Raw genomic sequence first — 16,750 nt, forward strand, 5'->3', positions numbered from 1 at the left:
CAAAGCGATGAGCTTGAGTGTTTGAAAGTGTGACTTGTCAAAGTGTTACAAGCCAAAATTGTCAAGGTGCAGATACCTGTTTTTCTACTTTTAAAACATTAGTATACAGTTCATTGATGTCTGATGGGTTAACCCATGTACGTAATGGGTTACCTATATAACTTACATATAATCTTTCTCTCTCACATTGCCACAGTTTAAGCCCAACACTTTCAATTTTAACCTTTTACTTAACTATAGGAAAATACAGTTCTTTTCTTAATCTTCCTATATTTGTGGCTAGAGCCTGGTATAACTTGCGTGAAAGACTTCCGTTAGCTTCAGGGGCTTTAAAAAGACACTGGTCTCTTTATTTCTGCGTTAGACTGCTTTAGAGTGTTAATGCATTTGTGGAATTTACAGAGGAATATTGTTTCTGGACTAGGATTTCAGAGACCAAAGCTCAGTGTTAAGGAATTGGTGTGATTTGGAACAAAACATTTAATGTGCATACGCTTGGCCATGTGAGCGGTTCTAAAAGAAAACTCAGTACTATATGCCTATCTGTTATCTTGTTTGCTTTGGGAAGAGGAGTTGAAACTGGCCTATGTGGGTGTCGGTCTTTTTTTCCCAAGTAGCATGTGATAGGACAAGAAGAAATGGCCTCAAGTTGCACCAGGGGAGATTTAGATTGGATATTAGGAAAAATTTCTTCACTGAAAAGGTTGTCAAGCACTGGAACAGGCTGCCCAGGGAGGTGGTTAAGTCACCATCCCTAGAGGTATTTAAAAGACGTGTAGATTTGGTGCTGAGAGTGCTTTCAGTCCATTCTCTGCCAGCCTGTATTTGTGCTTGGGATTGCCATGACCCAGGTGCAGGACCTTGCACTTGGCCTGGTTGAACTTCATGAGGTTCACACAGGCCCACCTCTCAAACCTGTCAAGGTCCCTCTGGATGGCATCCTTTCCCTCCAGGGTGTTGACCGCACCACACAGCTTGGTGTCATCGGCTTGCAAGAGCTAGAAGCTTGTCTTCTTGCAAGATGTAGAATCCCAGGACCCATTTATGGTTCTTCATGGTGATGGGCTGTTGAAAAAATGGACCTTTTGATTTCCTTCACTATGGATATTTTTATAGTGTTATGACACTTACAGAATTTGCAGCTACAAAACTTTTATACCGATTAAGTACAATGGCAGTTAAATCTATTCATTTTTTTAGATTTCATCTTCTACACCTGAAGTCTGAATTACTACAGCCAGTACTGTAGTGTTAGCTTATATGTGCACACAAAATTGGCACAAAATCAGTAGCCTTCATTTCAAGTTGGATGCTATTTCCAAGATTAAGATATTTTGCTATTTCTGTCTATACAGAGTGGTGTAAATGTATCAGCAGTTTTAAAAATCAGATGCAGAGTTTTTGACTTTGCTACAAATGGTATATCCATAAATACTTCAAATATAAATATCAAACAGCTGACAGCACACTGCAGCATAGTATGAACAATCAATTAATTTTTTACTGTGATCTGTCAAGAGCTACTGAAGTTAGTAGTTTTAATACATTTAACATAGTTAAATATTTGAGCAGCAAGCTTTGCACTCTGAAGTGTTCCTATGAAGACAAGGTTCTTTCTGTAGTTTACTTGAAAAACTTTATTAAAAGGATCAAAATTAGTTATTTAAAGTGGCATTCAAAACCATTTCGGATTGTAAAAGGTTAAAAAATACGTATATAGCGTTGCTCAGTTAAAATGCAAACTCGTTCTCTGAAGTGACAGTATGTTATTCTTATAAAGGAACATGTGTACAGAAATTCAGGCTCTGAAAGAAGGTTTTCCTAACTCTTTTCAACCATGGTGATCCCAGGAAAGTAAAGAGCTGGCTGCACTTCGGCTTTCATTTTGGAATGCTGAAGTTTCCTTAAACAAAATGTAGATCTTTACTGCCTTCTATTTTCTAATGTCATTTTCAGAAATAGTGTTGTGGGGGGAAATCTCCTTATCACCACTGACTAACCGTCCCTGTGTGCACTCCACTGGAGACACAAGTTTGCAGAGTCCAAGTCAAAGTTGTTGCTAGTACCGCTGATGACCCTGTAGGAGGTGGTTTTGTCATGAGATACGAGTTTCTTTGCAGAGCACAAAAAAGACGAGGCTAGCCTCAGGTCTCCATTCCTTCTCACTACCTGTTCTGAGAGTGAGTTCACTGTTTTTCTAAGCAACTTTAATTCTAGTTAGTTATTTCATGAATTAATTGGTTCTACCTGTTAGTTTTTCTTTTTTCTTTCCCCAAAGAAACCTGTTTTGTTTTGGGGACCCATTTGCTGTGAATGGACGGAAGGTTTCGGACTTCAGTATATCTCCTGCAGAGCTCTGGTTATTATTTCATAGAATGGTTAGACTTGGAAGGGACCTTAAAGATCATCTAGTTCCAACCCCCCTGTCATGGGCAGGGACAACCTGGTTGCTCACAGCCCCATCCAGCCTGGCCTTGAACACCTCCAGGGATGGGGCATCCATAACTTCTTTGGGCAACCTGTTGCAGTGTTTCACCACCCTCACAGGAAAGAATTTCTTCCTACTATCCAATCTAAATCTCCCCTTTTTCAGTTTAAAACCATTGCCCTTTGTCCTGTTGCTACCCTCCCTGATAAAGAGTCCCTCCCCATCTTTCCTGTAGGCCCCCTTTAGGTACTGGAAGGCTGCTATAAAGTCTTGTTCACCCTCCAGGCTGCACAACCCCAATTCTCTCAGCCTGTCCTCATAGGAGAGGTGCTCCAGCCCTCTGAGCATCTTCGTGGCCCTCCTCTGGACCCTCTCCAACAGGTCCATGCCCTTCTTATGTTGGGGGCCCCAGAGCTGGACGCAGTACTCCAGGTGGGGTCTCACCAGAGCAGAGTAGAGGGACAGAATCACCTCCCTCGACTTGCTGGCCACACTTCTTTTACATTTGGCCTTCTGGGCTGTGAGCGCACATTGCCGGCTTATGTTGAGCTTCTCATCAGCCAACACCCCCAAGTCCGTCTCCTCAGGGCTGCTCTCGATCCATTCTCCACCCAGACTGTATTTGTGCTTGGGATTGCCCCAGCCCACCCACGGGATCTTGTACTTGGCCTGGTTGAAATTCATGAGGTTCGCCCATGCCCAGCCTGCGGGTTGGTGCACTCAAGACACTTTGCCTTGGGGGATAATGCAAGACAGTGCTATGATCAGATACTCAGTATCTGTTTGTGCTCAAATTATACTACCAGTTTTGACCAGCAGAGGCATGTACGCATAAGGAATTCATGTGCTGGCTGATTTCTTACTAATTTCCCTCCATCAGTTTAGCTTACTCACATGACAACTGTAATTAACAGAGATCTGATGTCCCAGGTTGCGCTGTGTTATGGTCTCTGTGGAGTCTTCCCGTGCACATTGTGAGATTCATCCCTCTTGCTGATTTGTTGGGATGCTTGTGCCTTCTTTGGAAGACGGTTATCTTTCTCAAATCAGCCCACGCTTGGGAAAAGCGTTCTGCCAGGTGCCAGCACACTGTGCCATTTACATCTCGTCACTAGTTGGATTTCGTTTGTAAGCCATGCTGGCTTCATCTGCTGCACCATTTTAGTGTATGATCAGTGATGCTTTTTAGAAGCAGATCTCCTGATCATCTCTGCTTATCGCATTTTCTCTGGTACTAGGGAGCTAGCTGTTTTAGAACTCATTAACTGAATTTATTTCACATGAAGTTAAGCTGGAAAATGCTGTCTAGGAATGCAGGCACCGAGGGGTGCGCAGTCCAAAGGTAGACTGAGGTAATGTCCCTCACTGCCCTCCCCACCCCCAATACACCTGGCATAGACTTCAGTTGTTCACTTCTGCAGTTTCACTTCTGTTGTGCCATGTGACGTGTTCATGAAGATATAAGCACTGGGCAGTCGCCTGGTACCCTTACCCGGCAGAAGCTGGTGATGGAGTGAATGCTAAACGTCTGTACCAGCATGGTGTGAGCCACCTGTATGGAGTCCATGAGGTGATCTGGCAGGCAGCGGGGAAGATGGAAGGCTGGCGCTTTCTGAGTGCCCGTCTGTGAGAAGAGCACGCTATCGTAAAGCAAAAAAGTTCTTCAACACAGATTTTTTTTTTTTTGTTTTGTTTTTTGGTAAGCGCTAGAGTCAATTTACAGCTGATGCTTGTATTGCCACAGTGTTCCTGTATTTCTTGTCTGACACAGATCTGTTTATTCTAGTATCAACATGTTGGAATCTGCTAAGAGTATAATACACATTCCCTGGTGCTTGTGCTGCCAACTCTGTTGCCAAGAATAGGGTACACGCAGGCTGCCTCTTCATCAACGGGCTGAATAAGGAATGCCTGGAAATCTGTCAGGGCAGGTGAAAGCTTGAGTTCAATCAGAAACGTGCCCACTTCTCTCAGAGATTTTCTGTGTGCTCCTTCCTTCTCAATATTCCTGGTGCCTGTGCCTGTTTGTATGTTTTTTTAACTAGAATTCTTAATGAACGTGGGTAGTCAGCCTTAGTACAGCCGGTAGCAATTGGACGTTATCCTGTATTGGATCCACTAGATTGAAAGAGTTACCAGCCACCCTGGTTAAAACAAATAAGTGAACAAATCCCCCCCCATAAAGACACCAACAGGATTCCTGTCTTTCCCAGCTGTGTTTCTGTTCTGAAGGTCTGTGAGCAGCTCAGTCATCTTCCAAACGTACTTTTGTCAGGCTTGCAAGAATAGGTGAGGACTTCTCAGCTGATGCACTTTGCAAAATATGCCTACAAAAGCCTTGTTCTGCTGGCTTGTGATGACCTGCCAACAGCAATAAAAACTGCTTTTGGAACATCAACAGTGTATTGCATGTTTATGCGTAGTTACTTGGAGGAAGACAACGGTTGTTTTTCGATAGACTAACTGATGTGGTTCAGACGCTACATGCGTTCTTTCTGCTTACCATTTTGGTATAGTCGTCCGTACTTTCCAAATGAGCAGGAAAAAACAGTGGAGAGGTTCATGCCTCTGGCTGTGGATATTGTTCGTAATCGTGGTATTGCTTTGATAGACTTCGCACCTGTGCTGGAATGTATGGGCGTATATACGCACTCACTAACTGTGTTTTCTCTATTAGGCGTTTTGTGTAAACATTCATACGTATTTCGTTAGCTTTTCCCATCAAGGTACAATAGATAGCCTGTTGTACAAAGGATTACTTTGGTCTTTTTCTTAACGCAGACCTTTTATCTTTCACTCGCTTCAAGAGCTTGGCTTCCATTATTAATTAACCACTTACCAATCCATGGAATTTCCTCATTAAAAGCCTTCCAAGAATATTTCATGTTTATAATCACAGTTGCTGTTTAATCTTAAAGATATGAATAACGATAACATTGGAGTTAGACTAAAAAAAGACAAGCAAGACAAAGTACAACAGTAAGCATTATATCACATCTCAAATATTAAATTTTTCAGCGCATGTTAATAGCGAAATCCCATGCTTATTGGAATTGTGACTATAATCTCAATTTTTTGTATTAGATATCCAACTGTATGTTTTTCACTTGGCTTTCCTCTGAGCCAAATTCTTATAAAGTGCAAAACACCTTCTAAGCAGAGCTGTAATGCCACTTTGTGTTATGGCTGCTGCATCCTTCAGACGTGCATTGCTAACGACGGTAGAATACACACTTGTAGTGGAATAGTGCACAGTATATACTTTATAAAACCTGCTCATTGGCTCAGTAACTTTGGCATGCATTGATCTGCTGTTGCGTTCTGCAATGCCATGTGCAAGGGTCTAAGCTTTCAAAGCTTGACAGTAATCAAGGAACCATTATATTTAAGGTGCAAGACAGATTATCCATGTGCAGAGGTATCATAGAGTGGTTAGAGTTGGAAGGGACCTTAAAGATCACCTACTTGCAACCCCCTGCCATGGGCAGGGACACCTCCCACTAGACCAGGCTGCTCAAAGCCCCATCCAGCCTGGCCTTGAACACTTGCAAGGATGGGACATCCACGGCTTCTCTGGGCAACCTGTGCCAGCGTCTCACCACCCTCACAGTAAACAATTTCTTCCTAACATCTAATCTAAATCTCCCCTCCCTTCGTCCTGTTGCTACCCTCCCTGATAGAGAGTCCCTCCTCGTCTTTCCTGTAGGCCCCCTTTAGGTACTGCTATAAGGTGTCCCCGAAGCCTTGTTCACTCTCCAGGCTGAACAACCCCGGCTCTCTCGGCCTGTCCTCATAGGAGAGGTGCTCCATTCCTCTGATCATCTTCACGGCCCTCTTCTGGACTCGTTCCAACAGGTCTGTGTCCTTCCTGTGCTGAGGACTCCGAAGCTGGACACAGCACTCCACACATACAGCATTCAAAAGATACTGCTTCTGGTTTGGGGTGGAAGTTGAAATAACTTTTGGAAGTCAAAAAGCTTTGCCCTAAGATGGCCTTCACATGATTTTTTTTTTTTTTTTTTTTTTAAATAGATCACCTATGGGACTGCTGTTAATGATTTAGTTAGGCCTGAAACTTTATCTACGTTGCACAACGGGCTGCTTTGAGCTGGCTGGGTGTGTATCGCCTCTTGTCAGGTCGTGGGGTGTATCTAAAAAATAAATGAGGCTCTTGTTTAAGTTAAAATAATTCAACTAAGACTTTCCCAGTATCCTGGTTTCAGTATTGAGGAGGATATAGACTTCAGTTTATACAGGGTTTTTTAAATAACATACCAGGGACGCTTTCATACAGCAGGCGTGAATAATTATGTGTTCCTTTTAGGTTCATTACTTTCCTGGATACCAGTCATCCACCAGTGCATTAACCATATTTTCTCTTTCATGTCCTTTATGTAATCGCTTGGTGTTGTTTAGTTTGAGTGAACTTTGTGAAGATAATGCCAGCAGTTCAGCACTTAACAAAAGAGAGGGCATAAAGAAGTACAAGTCAAAACCTGAGTCTTGCCAGATTGCCTGATGTTATTCTTCTGAAGAGTGCAGAGCATTCTGTTTAGAGACTGGCATGATTCAGAGCCTCTACAAAAAAATGAATCACATTTAAGCAAATTATTTCCTGCTCCTTGGAACTATTTTTAATTTGGGAGTGATATGGCAAAATCTGTGTCAGTAGCAATAATCTCAACCTAGGAAACACTGTAATTACGTTGCATTTGCTTCTAGTTCTGGAATATTTTTTTTTTTTTTTTTTTTAGAAGCTTGGCATAAACTTTTGAACTTTCTTTTCATAATACAGAGTATTTTGTATAAGTTCTCTTTTATCTTTAGATCAACAGTTTTGGGGATAAGATAATTTAAAATAAACTGTTAATGGTGATTGCTGCTTAGTGTCAAATGTGGAGAGCCTCAAGACTTGGAGAACTTCTCCTTTCCAGCTGCTGGAGACCACAGACTTGGGGCGCTTGGGGAGAGACAGAAGGAGGTGTGCTTAGGTGGTGCAGGACACCTAATGGGATGCAGAGAAGACCACCTTGGGATTTAAAAAATATTATATATTTTGGAGAAGAATTGAAGGCAAAAAAAGGGGTGAGGGGTGGAACATAAGAAAATAGGAATAAAATGAAAATAATTGGGATAAATGGAAAAAACCCAAATGTTGGTGACTTACAAAGATTCATGAAGTTCTTGCTATAAATAATCAAGCTGGCACGGAAGAAGTTGTTGTCCCCTCCCCTGTAAAAAAATTGGGTGTTTTGTCTAGAACCTGTTGTATTTATTTCACATTGGAAGCCAACAGGATATTTTAGGAACACTTGGATGCTGTAGGTTCCCTTGTGATTTAAGGCTGACAAACTCCATATCCTTTACGCCTCTCGTTGACGGAATGAGGTGCATCGAAGGAGTCAAAGCCTGGGATAAAAGTCCAGATGTGTGAAGGTATCAGGAGAAAAAGAGCTCATGAATTACTGCCTTGGTCGCCCAGCTGCTGTGTTCTAAATCCAGCTATTTTGGTTGTTGGGTGTCTTGGAGAGTGAACATTTATTTATTTTATTTTTTTAATAAACAATATAATAGAAAGATGATTAGTTCTTCAAAAGCTCTCCAAGAAAGCTACTTTTGATGGAAAAAAAAAAAAAAACCAACACCAAACCCCAGGACCCCCACCCACCGCCCCCCAAAACTGCCACCAAAGCACAGATCTAAAGGCTATCCTTTTACCTTTGAATGCAATGTTTTCAGTATTACCTTTTTGTTTTTAGCTTTTTAATGATTTATTCAAGAATAATGCAAACCGGTCTGAGAATACAGAAAGACGACAAAATCAGAACTACTTCATGGAAATGATGACTGTAGAAGGAGTCTATGACTACTTAATGTATGTTGGTAAGAAATGATTTCTCTTAATTCTTCTTGCACTCCATGCCAAAGAGGAAGTTCAAGTTCTTTGGTAAGAAATAAAGTTCTATTGTAGTACTCGTCTATAATTCAGCACTTGCAAGCTTAACAGTATACAGCTTAGGAACGCAGTCATTCTTTAGAAGACCTTATTGCTGCACTAAACCAGCATAATTTATCTTTCGTTATCGCTCAGTTGTTTTGTTATATCTCTTTCTTTCTGCATCTCAGAGTATGAGCTCACGGGAGGTAGGTCCCCTCCTTTTTCTCCAATGTGCCTAGGTTGCTTGTACATTCTGAGAACTAATTAATAAAAATCATTAAAGGAAGTATTTGATAAGCAATCTGGAGAATAGCGGAGAATATATTCCCAGTGTTGCACTAACAAAACTGCAACATTGTTTGCTTGTTTGCAATCTTTTCTGTCTTTTTTTCTTTTGAATAAGTGACTCCTTTATCATCATGATCAGGAGAACCTTATAAACGCGTTTTACTATCACTTTGCAGGTAGGGTAGTCTTCCGCATTCCTGACTGGCTGCATCACCTCCTGATGGGAGGAAGAATTCTCCTCAAAAATACCTTGGAATTGTACACAGACTATTACTTGCATTATAAGTTAGAACAGCTATTTCAGGAGCATCGTTTGGTTTCTCTCATCACGCTGCTGCGAGGTTAGTAAAAGTTACACCTTCGATGTGAAAATGCTGCTTTAGTTTGATATTTGAAATCCCTTCTTGTTAAGTTTCCAAGTACCAAACTTTGCAATGCTTGACGAAAGCTAACGGAGGTTTAAAAATCAAGTTGGGCCTATAAAAAGATTCTCAAAGCCTGTCGCGGGAAGATGCTGAGTCGGCCATGTCTGTCAGTGGTGATTACAGGGAAAAGTATTATAAACAGTAATTTGCTAAGGTGTGCAAAGAACGTCAAAAACAGAATAAAGGTGGTTTAGTGTATCAGGGCGTGAATGTTTCATGCTATCTTTGTTTTCACTTGCGTGCTGCACCACGGTCCTTCAACGTTAATTTTTTCTTTCCCTTTGTTGTGGGGGGGCTTTTGAGAGGGCTTGAGTGTTCTTGACCTTCAAATAAGGGAAGGGGAGGGAGGCTAAACAAAATAATTTAGAAATGACCTCACAACTGTAGAGAAGTATTATCTGACTACAGTCTGATCTAAACAACGCATCTGGCCCAAGCTCAGGTATCAAGACAGCTCGGTCTGTAGCAAGCCAAAAAGAAATCTTGTGAAAGACAAAAAAAGGAAAGGAGTAAATCTTTCGGAGCCTAAAACCAAAACTGAGTGCCTAATATTTCCGATAAACAAAAATTCTTAATTTTTTTTATTCATAGATAAATCTGAAATTTTTAACAGTTCCAGACAGTGCTTTAGCACAAGGTATAAATACTGCTTATAGTTTTGAAAGTATAAGGGAAGTTCTAAGGCGATCATAACTAACCTAAAGTAGAATTGGTCCAAACCTAGAAGATAATGCTTTAAAAACTTGAAAAGAATGGAAAAAAATTGGCAAAAGATTATTGTCCTTCACACAGGTGGAGTATAATGGGTTCAATCAGGCTAACGTAATCAAAAAACTATTATCTGGCAAGGCTAGAATTCCCTTCCAGTCGGGATCATACAGAAAAGAAGCTCAACTTCAAAGCCATAATCCAAACCACTTTTTATATGTTTTTTTATATGCCGGTGATGCGTTGTTGACTAAAAGGGTTTGGTTTTTTTCAACGTGTGTTTGCTGCAGATGCCGTGTTCTGTGAGAACACCGAACCCCGCTCCGTCCAGGATAAACAGAAGCGAGCAAAGCAGACTTTTGAAGAAATGATGAGATACATTCCAGGTTCTGTATTTCATGACTCTCTCTCTCTGAGTATGGTTAATTGTTCAAGCAGATATATAACCCAAATACACTCGCGTTAGTTTTCCAAATGAAATAATGCTTACGCTGCTAAGGTCTGAGTTGACCAGAATACTGCTATTAGGTGTAAAAACCCTGGAGCTCAGCTTCATCACTTAAGTGTTGCTGACTAAGGTTGTAGCAAAGTGATTAATAAAGACACGAGGGAAACAGAGCGCTTTACAAGTGTACATAGTACCATAATTTCTTCATCTTTAGAATGCTCCTGTGGTTTGTATCTTATCCCGATGAAAACTGGGTTGAAAAAGGCACACCATGAATCCAGAAGATAAATCTGAGCTCTCCTTAGACTGTAAACTAGGGAAGAGGGGCCCATTTGCTAGGTTATTCAGAAAGTAATGAAAAAATTTCACCTTGTGGTTTATTAAACAATGTACTAGGACAATACCTTGATATTATAAAAAGTGTAATAATTAGTTAGGTGTGCAGCCCTGAAGGAAAGGGAGGAAAAAAGACAGAACCAAAGGCAGTGTTTATTTTTCTATCTACCCTTTTAGACGGATAAAATTTGAACTCTATTTTAAACTTCTTTTTAATTACTGGAGTTCTAGAAATGCATCGTGTAACTGTTTTGCAGTGCTTCCCTAACGACTTGTATATTTGTTGTTGGTATCTGCTCTAGATTTAATAGGCAAGTGCATCGGGGAAGAGGCTAAATACGAAGGCATCCGGCTTCTGTTTGACGGAATGCAGCAGCCGGTGCTCAACAAACAGGTAACTTGCAGCGTGTGAGAAACTCGCCTTTGGGCACGGAACGTCCTGAAGTGAATGTGTGGCAATAGCAGAGGAGTGAGCTCTAATTCAGAGCTAAAAATAAAAAGTAGTAGCGTTGCCTTGGAGCTTTCTTGATTTTTTTTTTTTATTTTTTTTTTTTTTTTTATTTTAGTTAACTTATGTTCTGCTGGACATTGGGATCCAAGAACTCTTTCCAGAGCTCAGTAAGGTACGTGCTAACTCCATTCAGGAGCTGCAGAATTCTTCAAGCTGCTGGTGGGTCTGGTCGTTGCAGCATTGCTGCTGTTGTTCCTTTCTAATACTAATTTTAAATTTTTGGGGAAAATCCTGTATTTTACTAACGTGTTGAAATCATCAAAATCTGGATTATTTAAATTTTTGTTAATAAGCTCTTTCTAAATCCCTTTGAACCCATTTGTCTAGCATCCACCAAGTCTGAGCTGCCTTTCAGCAGAACTGGACAGAGCAGTCAGTGGTCAGGATCTCTGTGCCTTTCTTTTTCATTGATGGTCACCGCTCTGTCTTATGTATTTCCTGATTTAGGAAGTGAATTCAGCACACACAGCTCAGGCTGAGCTTTCAGCATTTTTCTTGAGAATGTTTGGCAGGAGGGTTTCTTACCTCTGCTATGGTCACTGCAATGTTAACTCCCGCTATCCAGATAAAGGACAGAGAATTCGCACGACACAAAATACTGTATAAATGCGTATCGTTAGGTTTGGGATCCACCTGATGTTTGTACTTACGTATATAAAACCTTCACAAAGCTTTACGTAGTAAGTTTACAGCTTGGTCTTCGTGGGAAGCAGGAGGTGTTAGGTAGCGAACTAGATACAATCAAACAAAACACCCCCTCACTTACAATTCAGGTGTCTGTTGCACGAGCCCTGTTCCCAAGAACTGTGGAGTGCCAGCAGTGATTTCTTTTGCGTGATAAACAGAAACAAACAATAGATACCAGAACAAGCGAGGGCACCTTCCATTTGTTTTCACTGAAATAAGGCCAGCTTAGCAAGTCCGACCTACTTTGCATCAGCTCTGTAGCATCTCCTCACATCAGTGTCCAAAACAGTTAAAAACACACAAAAGACCACCCAACCAACCAACCAAAGGAATAAAGTAGTGGCCTGGTGACTTGTGTGCTGCAAAACAGACCTGACTTAGCCCTGCTGTTTTACTCCGCTGAACTGTTTGCCTGTCTCCGCAGCTAATAACATATATATAGGAACAGCAAAGGGCTACGAAGATGATTAGGGGACTAGAACATCTTTCTTACGAGGAAGGGCTGAGGGACTTCACAGAATGGTAGGGGTTGAAAGGGACCTCTGGAGATCATCTAGTCCAACCCCCCTGCCAGAGCAGGGTCACCTTAGAGCAGGTTGCACAGGAACACGTCCAGGTGGGTTTTGAATGTCTCCAGAGAAGGAGACTCCACCACCTCTCTGGGCAGCCTCAGAGTAAAGAAGTTCCTTCTCATGTTGAGATGGAACTTCCTGTGTTCAAGTTTGTCTGGAGAAGAGAAGACTGAGGGGGGATCTCATCAAAGCTTATAAATACTGAAAGGGTGGGCGTCAGGAGGATGGGGCCAGACTCTTCTCAGTGGTGCCCAGTGACAGGACGAGGGGCAACGGGCACAAACTTGAATCATTCCTAGCAGAAGAAGGAAAGAAATGCAGTTGAAAAAATATCATGCCAGTGCCATTTCCAGAGCAGAAAGTTGCTGCGTTAATAAAGTTGTAGTTAGTAGTTAGGAATGGGGGAGGTGAGAACTTCCAGAGATAGAAAATACCTATTTCAAGAAATAGCATTTAAAAACCTGAAAGGAGCAGCCTTCCTTTCTCTTAACTCTGGTTTCGAGTGGATGTTTTCAAACACCGTTAGATCATTGCAGCTCAGTTTGGTTATTTATATGTAAATATGCCTTTTCGTACTTAATAAAATGTCAATTTTTCTCTCCATTACTGTTTGGCAGGGGCCGAAGGAAGCCAGCTCTGTGTCATCTTGGATGTGAACGCAAGGACCTTGCTGGACAGGAACAGACAGTAGAAACATCTGCTGTGCACGGTTGTAATGGACATGTGACGTTTTCACCTTGCATTGTATATTTTCTTGTAAATAACATGAAATTTAAGTTCTAAAAAATCTCTTTATGCAATAAAGACATTAAAATTTAATACCAATTACAAGTAAATAAAATATCTGTACTTTTTATTTAAAGATTGTTTTAGCTGTTATCAGTAACAGTCAAATTAATTTTCCCATAATCTCTGGGCGTGAACTTACAGGATGACATAAAATAAGGGAGGCCGGCCAATGTGTGCTTTGCTAAAAGAGCAATTACTGTTGTCTCCCTTAAAGGATACGCAGAAAAATTGTTTGGAAGAAGTTGTAGAAAGCTCCCATGAAGTTATTTTTAACTGTCTTAACAAACCTTACTGATTTTTTTAAAACAAAATTACACGATTGAATCTATTGCATATAAATATCATCTCAGAACTATCTTTGGCCGTCGTGCTTTCCGTGACCATGGAAAATCATGTGTGTAATTTAGCTTCTTTAATGTCTGACCTTCAACTCTAAAACACTCTTTAAAATAATAATGGGTGTGAAAAGCGGTTCTGACTTTCACCGTAGCCTTTATTTTTCTGTAATTTCTTATCTGGGTTTGTTGGGTTTTTTTCTGCCACCCTTTCTACAGGCTGGAGAAGAGGATGTGAGTCTGCTCGTAGCATTTTCTAAAAAATTATTAGTACAAAAATGCATGGGGAGGTTTTCCCTGTAAATCTTAATTTGTTGGCCCAGCGTTTATAAAAGAGTCTTTGAAAACGACTTTCATGCGTGGATTTTTAACAAGCTTTACTTGCAGAACAATACAGACATATTTTAATAGGAATTCCTCATTTTTTCTTTTCAGACAACACCCATTTTCTCTTCTTTTACAAACAAACCGACCTAACGCAGTATTAGCGCTCTTCATCAGTACAATTTGTGTTATCCATCTGCGTTACTTTTGTGTGCCTTTTCCTTCTGTTTGTCAAAAGAAGGTAGAAGTTTTATTTCTCTCTGGATGCGCCAAAGGAGTTGTTACAACTCTCTGAAAATTGGCGTGCGGGTACAGCTTGGTTCGTAAGTGCCCTGTCTGCTGCTGCTGCTTTTATGTTGGTTTGGGGAAGACCATTCTGTAAATTAGTAACTTTAGGGACTGGTATTGACAAATCATCAATGCCATGTTATAACTAGTAGTGTCAGCATCAGGTTTTTTGTCTCCCTGTTCTAACACGACTTACCTAGTGCAGCCCTGTCGACCGGATCTTTTCACGCGCAACCCTTGAATTTACGTGGAAACTGATGAGGTCTTGAAATTTTAAGCGTACTGAATGTTTATCTTAATGCACCTTCTCCTTGAAATCTGCAGGTGCAGTGAATTTAAGAGGTGAGTAGCTTGGGCCTGAAAAAGAGCGTAGCGCGCTTTCCAGAAAAACAAAGCAGGTTTAGTCAAAACACTGAGAATCTGTTTAATACAGCAATAAACAACGTGTCAAAATTCCAAATGCGAACAGTCTTAGAAAAATAATCATCGCTTGCGCTCATTTGTAAAGCAGTCACTTCTTGATAAAGTGTCAGAAAGGTACACTTAGCATTTAATATGATTTCTGATTTTATACTCATTAGCCTGTCTCTTACAACCATGTATTTTTTAAACACAGCCTTCCTCTAGAAGGGACGGGCTTTTGAGCTGTGATCACGATTATCATAAAGCCAGGTTATGCTGTAAAAAGCTCTATGACTGCACAACTTCCAGAGGTTGCCACAGTGCTGCAGGAGCCGGCGCGTATATCCAGCCTTCCCTCTGAACGTTGCTGATACAGAACAATGGTCGGGAGTCCTGTGCTTTGGTCTTTGGAAAAAGGCATAAAACTGAGCGTATTTATATGAAACGTAATCATAAGATTGTGTTCTCACTCTAGATGCAGTCCTCAAACTGGTCATGTTAAATAGTGACGTGTATATATTCAATTTGTTAAAACTGATCAAAATCAAATCAAACTTTCATCGCGTCCTTTATTAATGGAAAACTTAGGTGAGAAGCTGCGTCTTTAAAAGTAAAACGGAAAACCTTTTTTTAACTGCGTGTAAACGGGCCTCGTGCTTTCAATGGCACTGAGTTAAATCCAGTTCTTCAGGCATCGGGGTCAGTATGATAAATATGACTGCAAGCAAAGCTTTAACCCTGAGTGGAGATCAAAGAAAGGTATATACACCCACAATAAATCCATTCTAAAGCTTGATTATATTATTGGAATCAGATTCTTACGCAATTCGCTATCTAAAGCGGCTAAAAGAATTTGACAAGTTAAAAATATGCCATTTCGGTCAGTGGTTGTTTTCTGGTGAAGCATCAGCATCCACTGGAACTTTGCTTCTTGGACCCTCAGACTGAAGGGGGGGTACCCGCTGATTCAAACGAAGAGAACCCACTCGTTCTGCGCAGTGAGTTTCAATGGCTCCACCAGATTAAAGACAATTTGCTCGTGCCGTTTACTGACGACATGCGGAGAAACCTAAACGCTCATTCATTTTAAGGTGTAAGAAAAGAGAAGAGTTGTCTCTTCCCTTTGTCAGCGCCACCTCTCCTCTTGCCTTCCTCCAACCGAAAACACCGCGAGCAGAAATCAAGTATGCAAGCACGTTAAAGTGAGCAGTACAGAAACCAGGGTAAGACTTGCTTCAACCAGACTGCCGCAAGAAAACTTTATTCGACCTTCAACTGCTGGGTAAACTCTCTTCATTCTCTGGAGGTAACGGGAAACAACGTCAATATCAGGTTCGCCTAAACAAACAAACAAACAAACAAACAAACAAACAAAAGGTGCAGTGTTCTCTGCAACAGCCAAGCTCTGAACCAAGGTTTAAGAACCTGTCTAAAATTGCGGTTTTAGTTCAAGTCTTAAACCATTTTCTGCGGTTTGCCATTCTGAATCGGTGCGTATCAAGACAGCGTAGGGACGTGGAGAGTTGTTTCTTGTGCACAGATAAAACATCTGTGTTGGTTTCTAGCCAGAATTTTTTGTAGCAACTCATATTTTACCAAAAAAAAAAAGAATTCTTTTTGTATTGTCTGGCTTTTTCTAAATTTAATTTTGCATCTGTTCAGATGGTAAATGCCAGTCAGATTTAGGTAGACTGAGATAGTCTCCCACCCGTTTGGGGTAGAACGCACAAAGCTATCGCTTACACCTTTTCAAATTTAACTTTACTTTTTTTTTTTTTGGAAGAATTTCTAGTCTGTGTGCTGCTGTGTGCACACAAAGTACGACGTGGATTTTCTATAGTCACTGCTGACAACCACGTCACGCACCCCTTCTGATCCACGCTCTTGTAATCCTGAAGTGCAAAACCTTCGTCTTAAAAATAATTAGAGTTTGCTATATGGGAAGACTTTACCACAATCTTTCAAGTTGTTCCCTTTCATTATTCCTAATGATTTCTCTCTATGTGAACTTACCTCTGTATGAACAGATATTTACTGAGAACTGCAGCCCCCCCCCTCCCCCCAATTTACAAGCTCTAGGTTGAATTTGATTTTGAACACCAATCCCACTTGTGAGAATCGATTTGAAATTGAAACACCCTGTAGAACCAAAAAAACAGTCTGTAACAAAGGTCCAAAAGGGAAGATTTTGGGGCAAAAGCATGCTTTTACCATCCAGAAGCAGAACGTAGGAAATGAAAGTTCTGCAAGACGTAGATGTGCTCCTAGAAG

The 16,750-nt window shown here is 40.9% G+C and overlaps 2 protein-coding genes across 6 annotated transcripts in view; one reads left to right on the forward strand and one right to left on the reverse strand.

The window, feature by feature from the left end:
* The window catches only part of SNX14 (sorting nexin 14), a 56,487-nt gene extending 43,321 nt beyond the window's left edge, over nt 1-13,166 (forward strand). For both annotated transcript variants that reach the window (XM_063330048.1, XM_063330049.1), the window contains 6 exons: nt 8,188-8,311; nt 8,831-8,995; nt 10,078-10,173; nt 10,874-10,965; nt 11,138-11,194; nt 12,959-13,166. In XM_063330048.1, coding sequence (XP_063186118.1) covers nt 8,188-8,311; nt 8,831-8,995; nt 10,078-10,173; nt 10,874-10,965; nt 11,138-11,194; nt 12,959-12,997 — 573 coding nt within the window. In that variant the 3' untranslated portion in view covers nt 12,998-13,166. The remainder of the gene's footprint in view (nt 1-8,187; nt 8,312-8,830; nt 8,996-10,077; nt 10,174-10,873; nt 10,966-11,137; nt 11,195-12,958) is intronic.
* A 536-nt stretch (nt 13,167-13,702) lies between these two features.
* NT5E (5'-nucleotidase ecto) overlaps nt 13,703-16,750 on the reverse strand; it is a 29,301-nt gene continuing 26,253 nt past the window's right edge. For 3 of the 4 annotated variants that reach the window (XM_063330050.1, XM_063330054.1, XM_063330053.1), the window contains one exon: nt 13,703-15,817. In XM_063330050.1, coding sequence (XP_063186120.1) covers nt 15,660-15,817 — 158 coding nt within the window. In that variant the 3' untranslated portion in view covers nt 13,703-15,659. The remainder of the gene's footprint in view (nt 15,818-16,750) is intronic. The other variant, XM_063330051.1, reaches the window with a different exon arrangement.

The sequence above is a fragment of the Chroicocephalus ridibundus genome, chromosome 3 (assembly GCF_963924245.1).
Source record: "Chroicocephalus ridibundus chromosome 3, bChrRid1.1, whole genome shotgun sequence".
NCBI classification, from domain to species: Eukaryota; Metazoa; Chordata; class Aves; order Charadriiformes; family Laridae; genus Chroicocephalus; species Chroicocephalus ridibundus.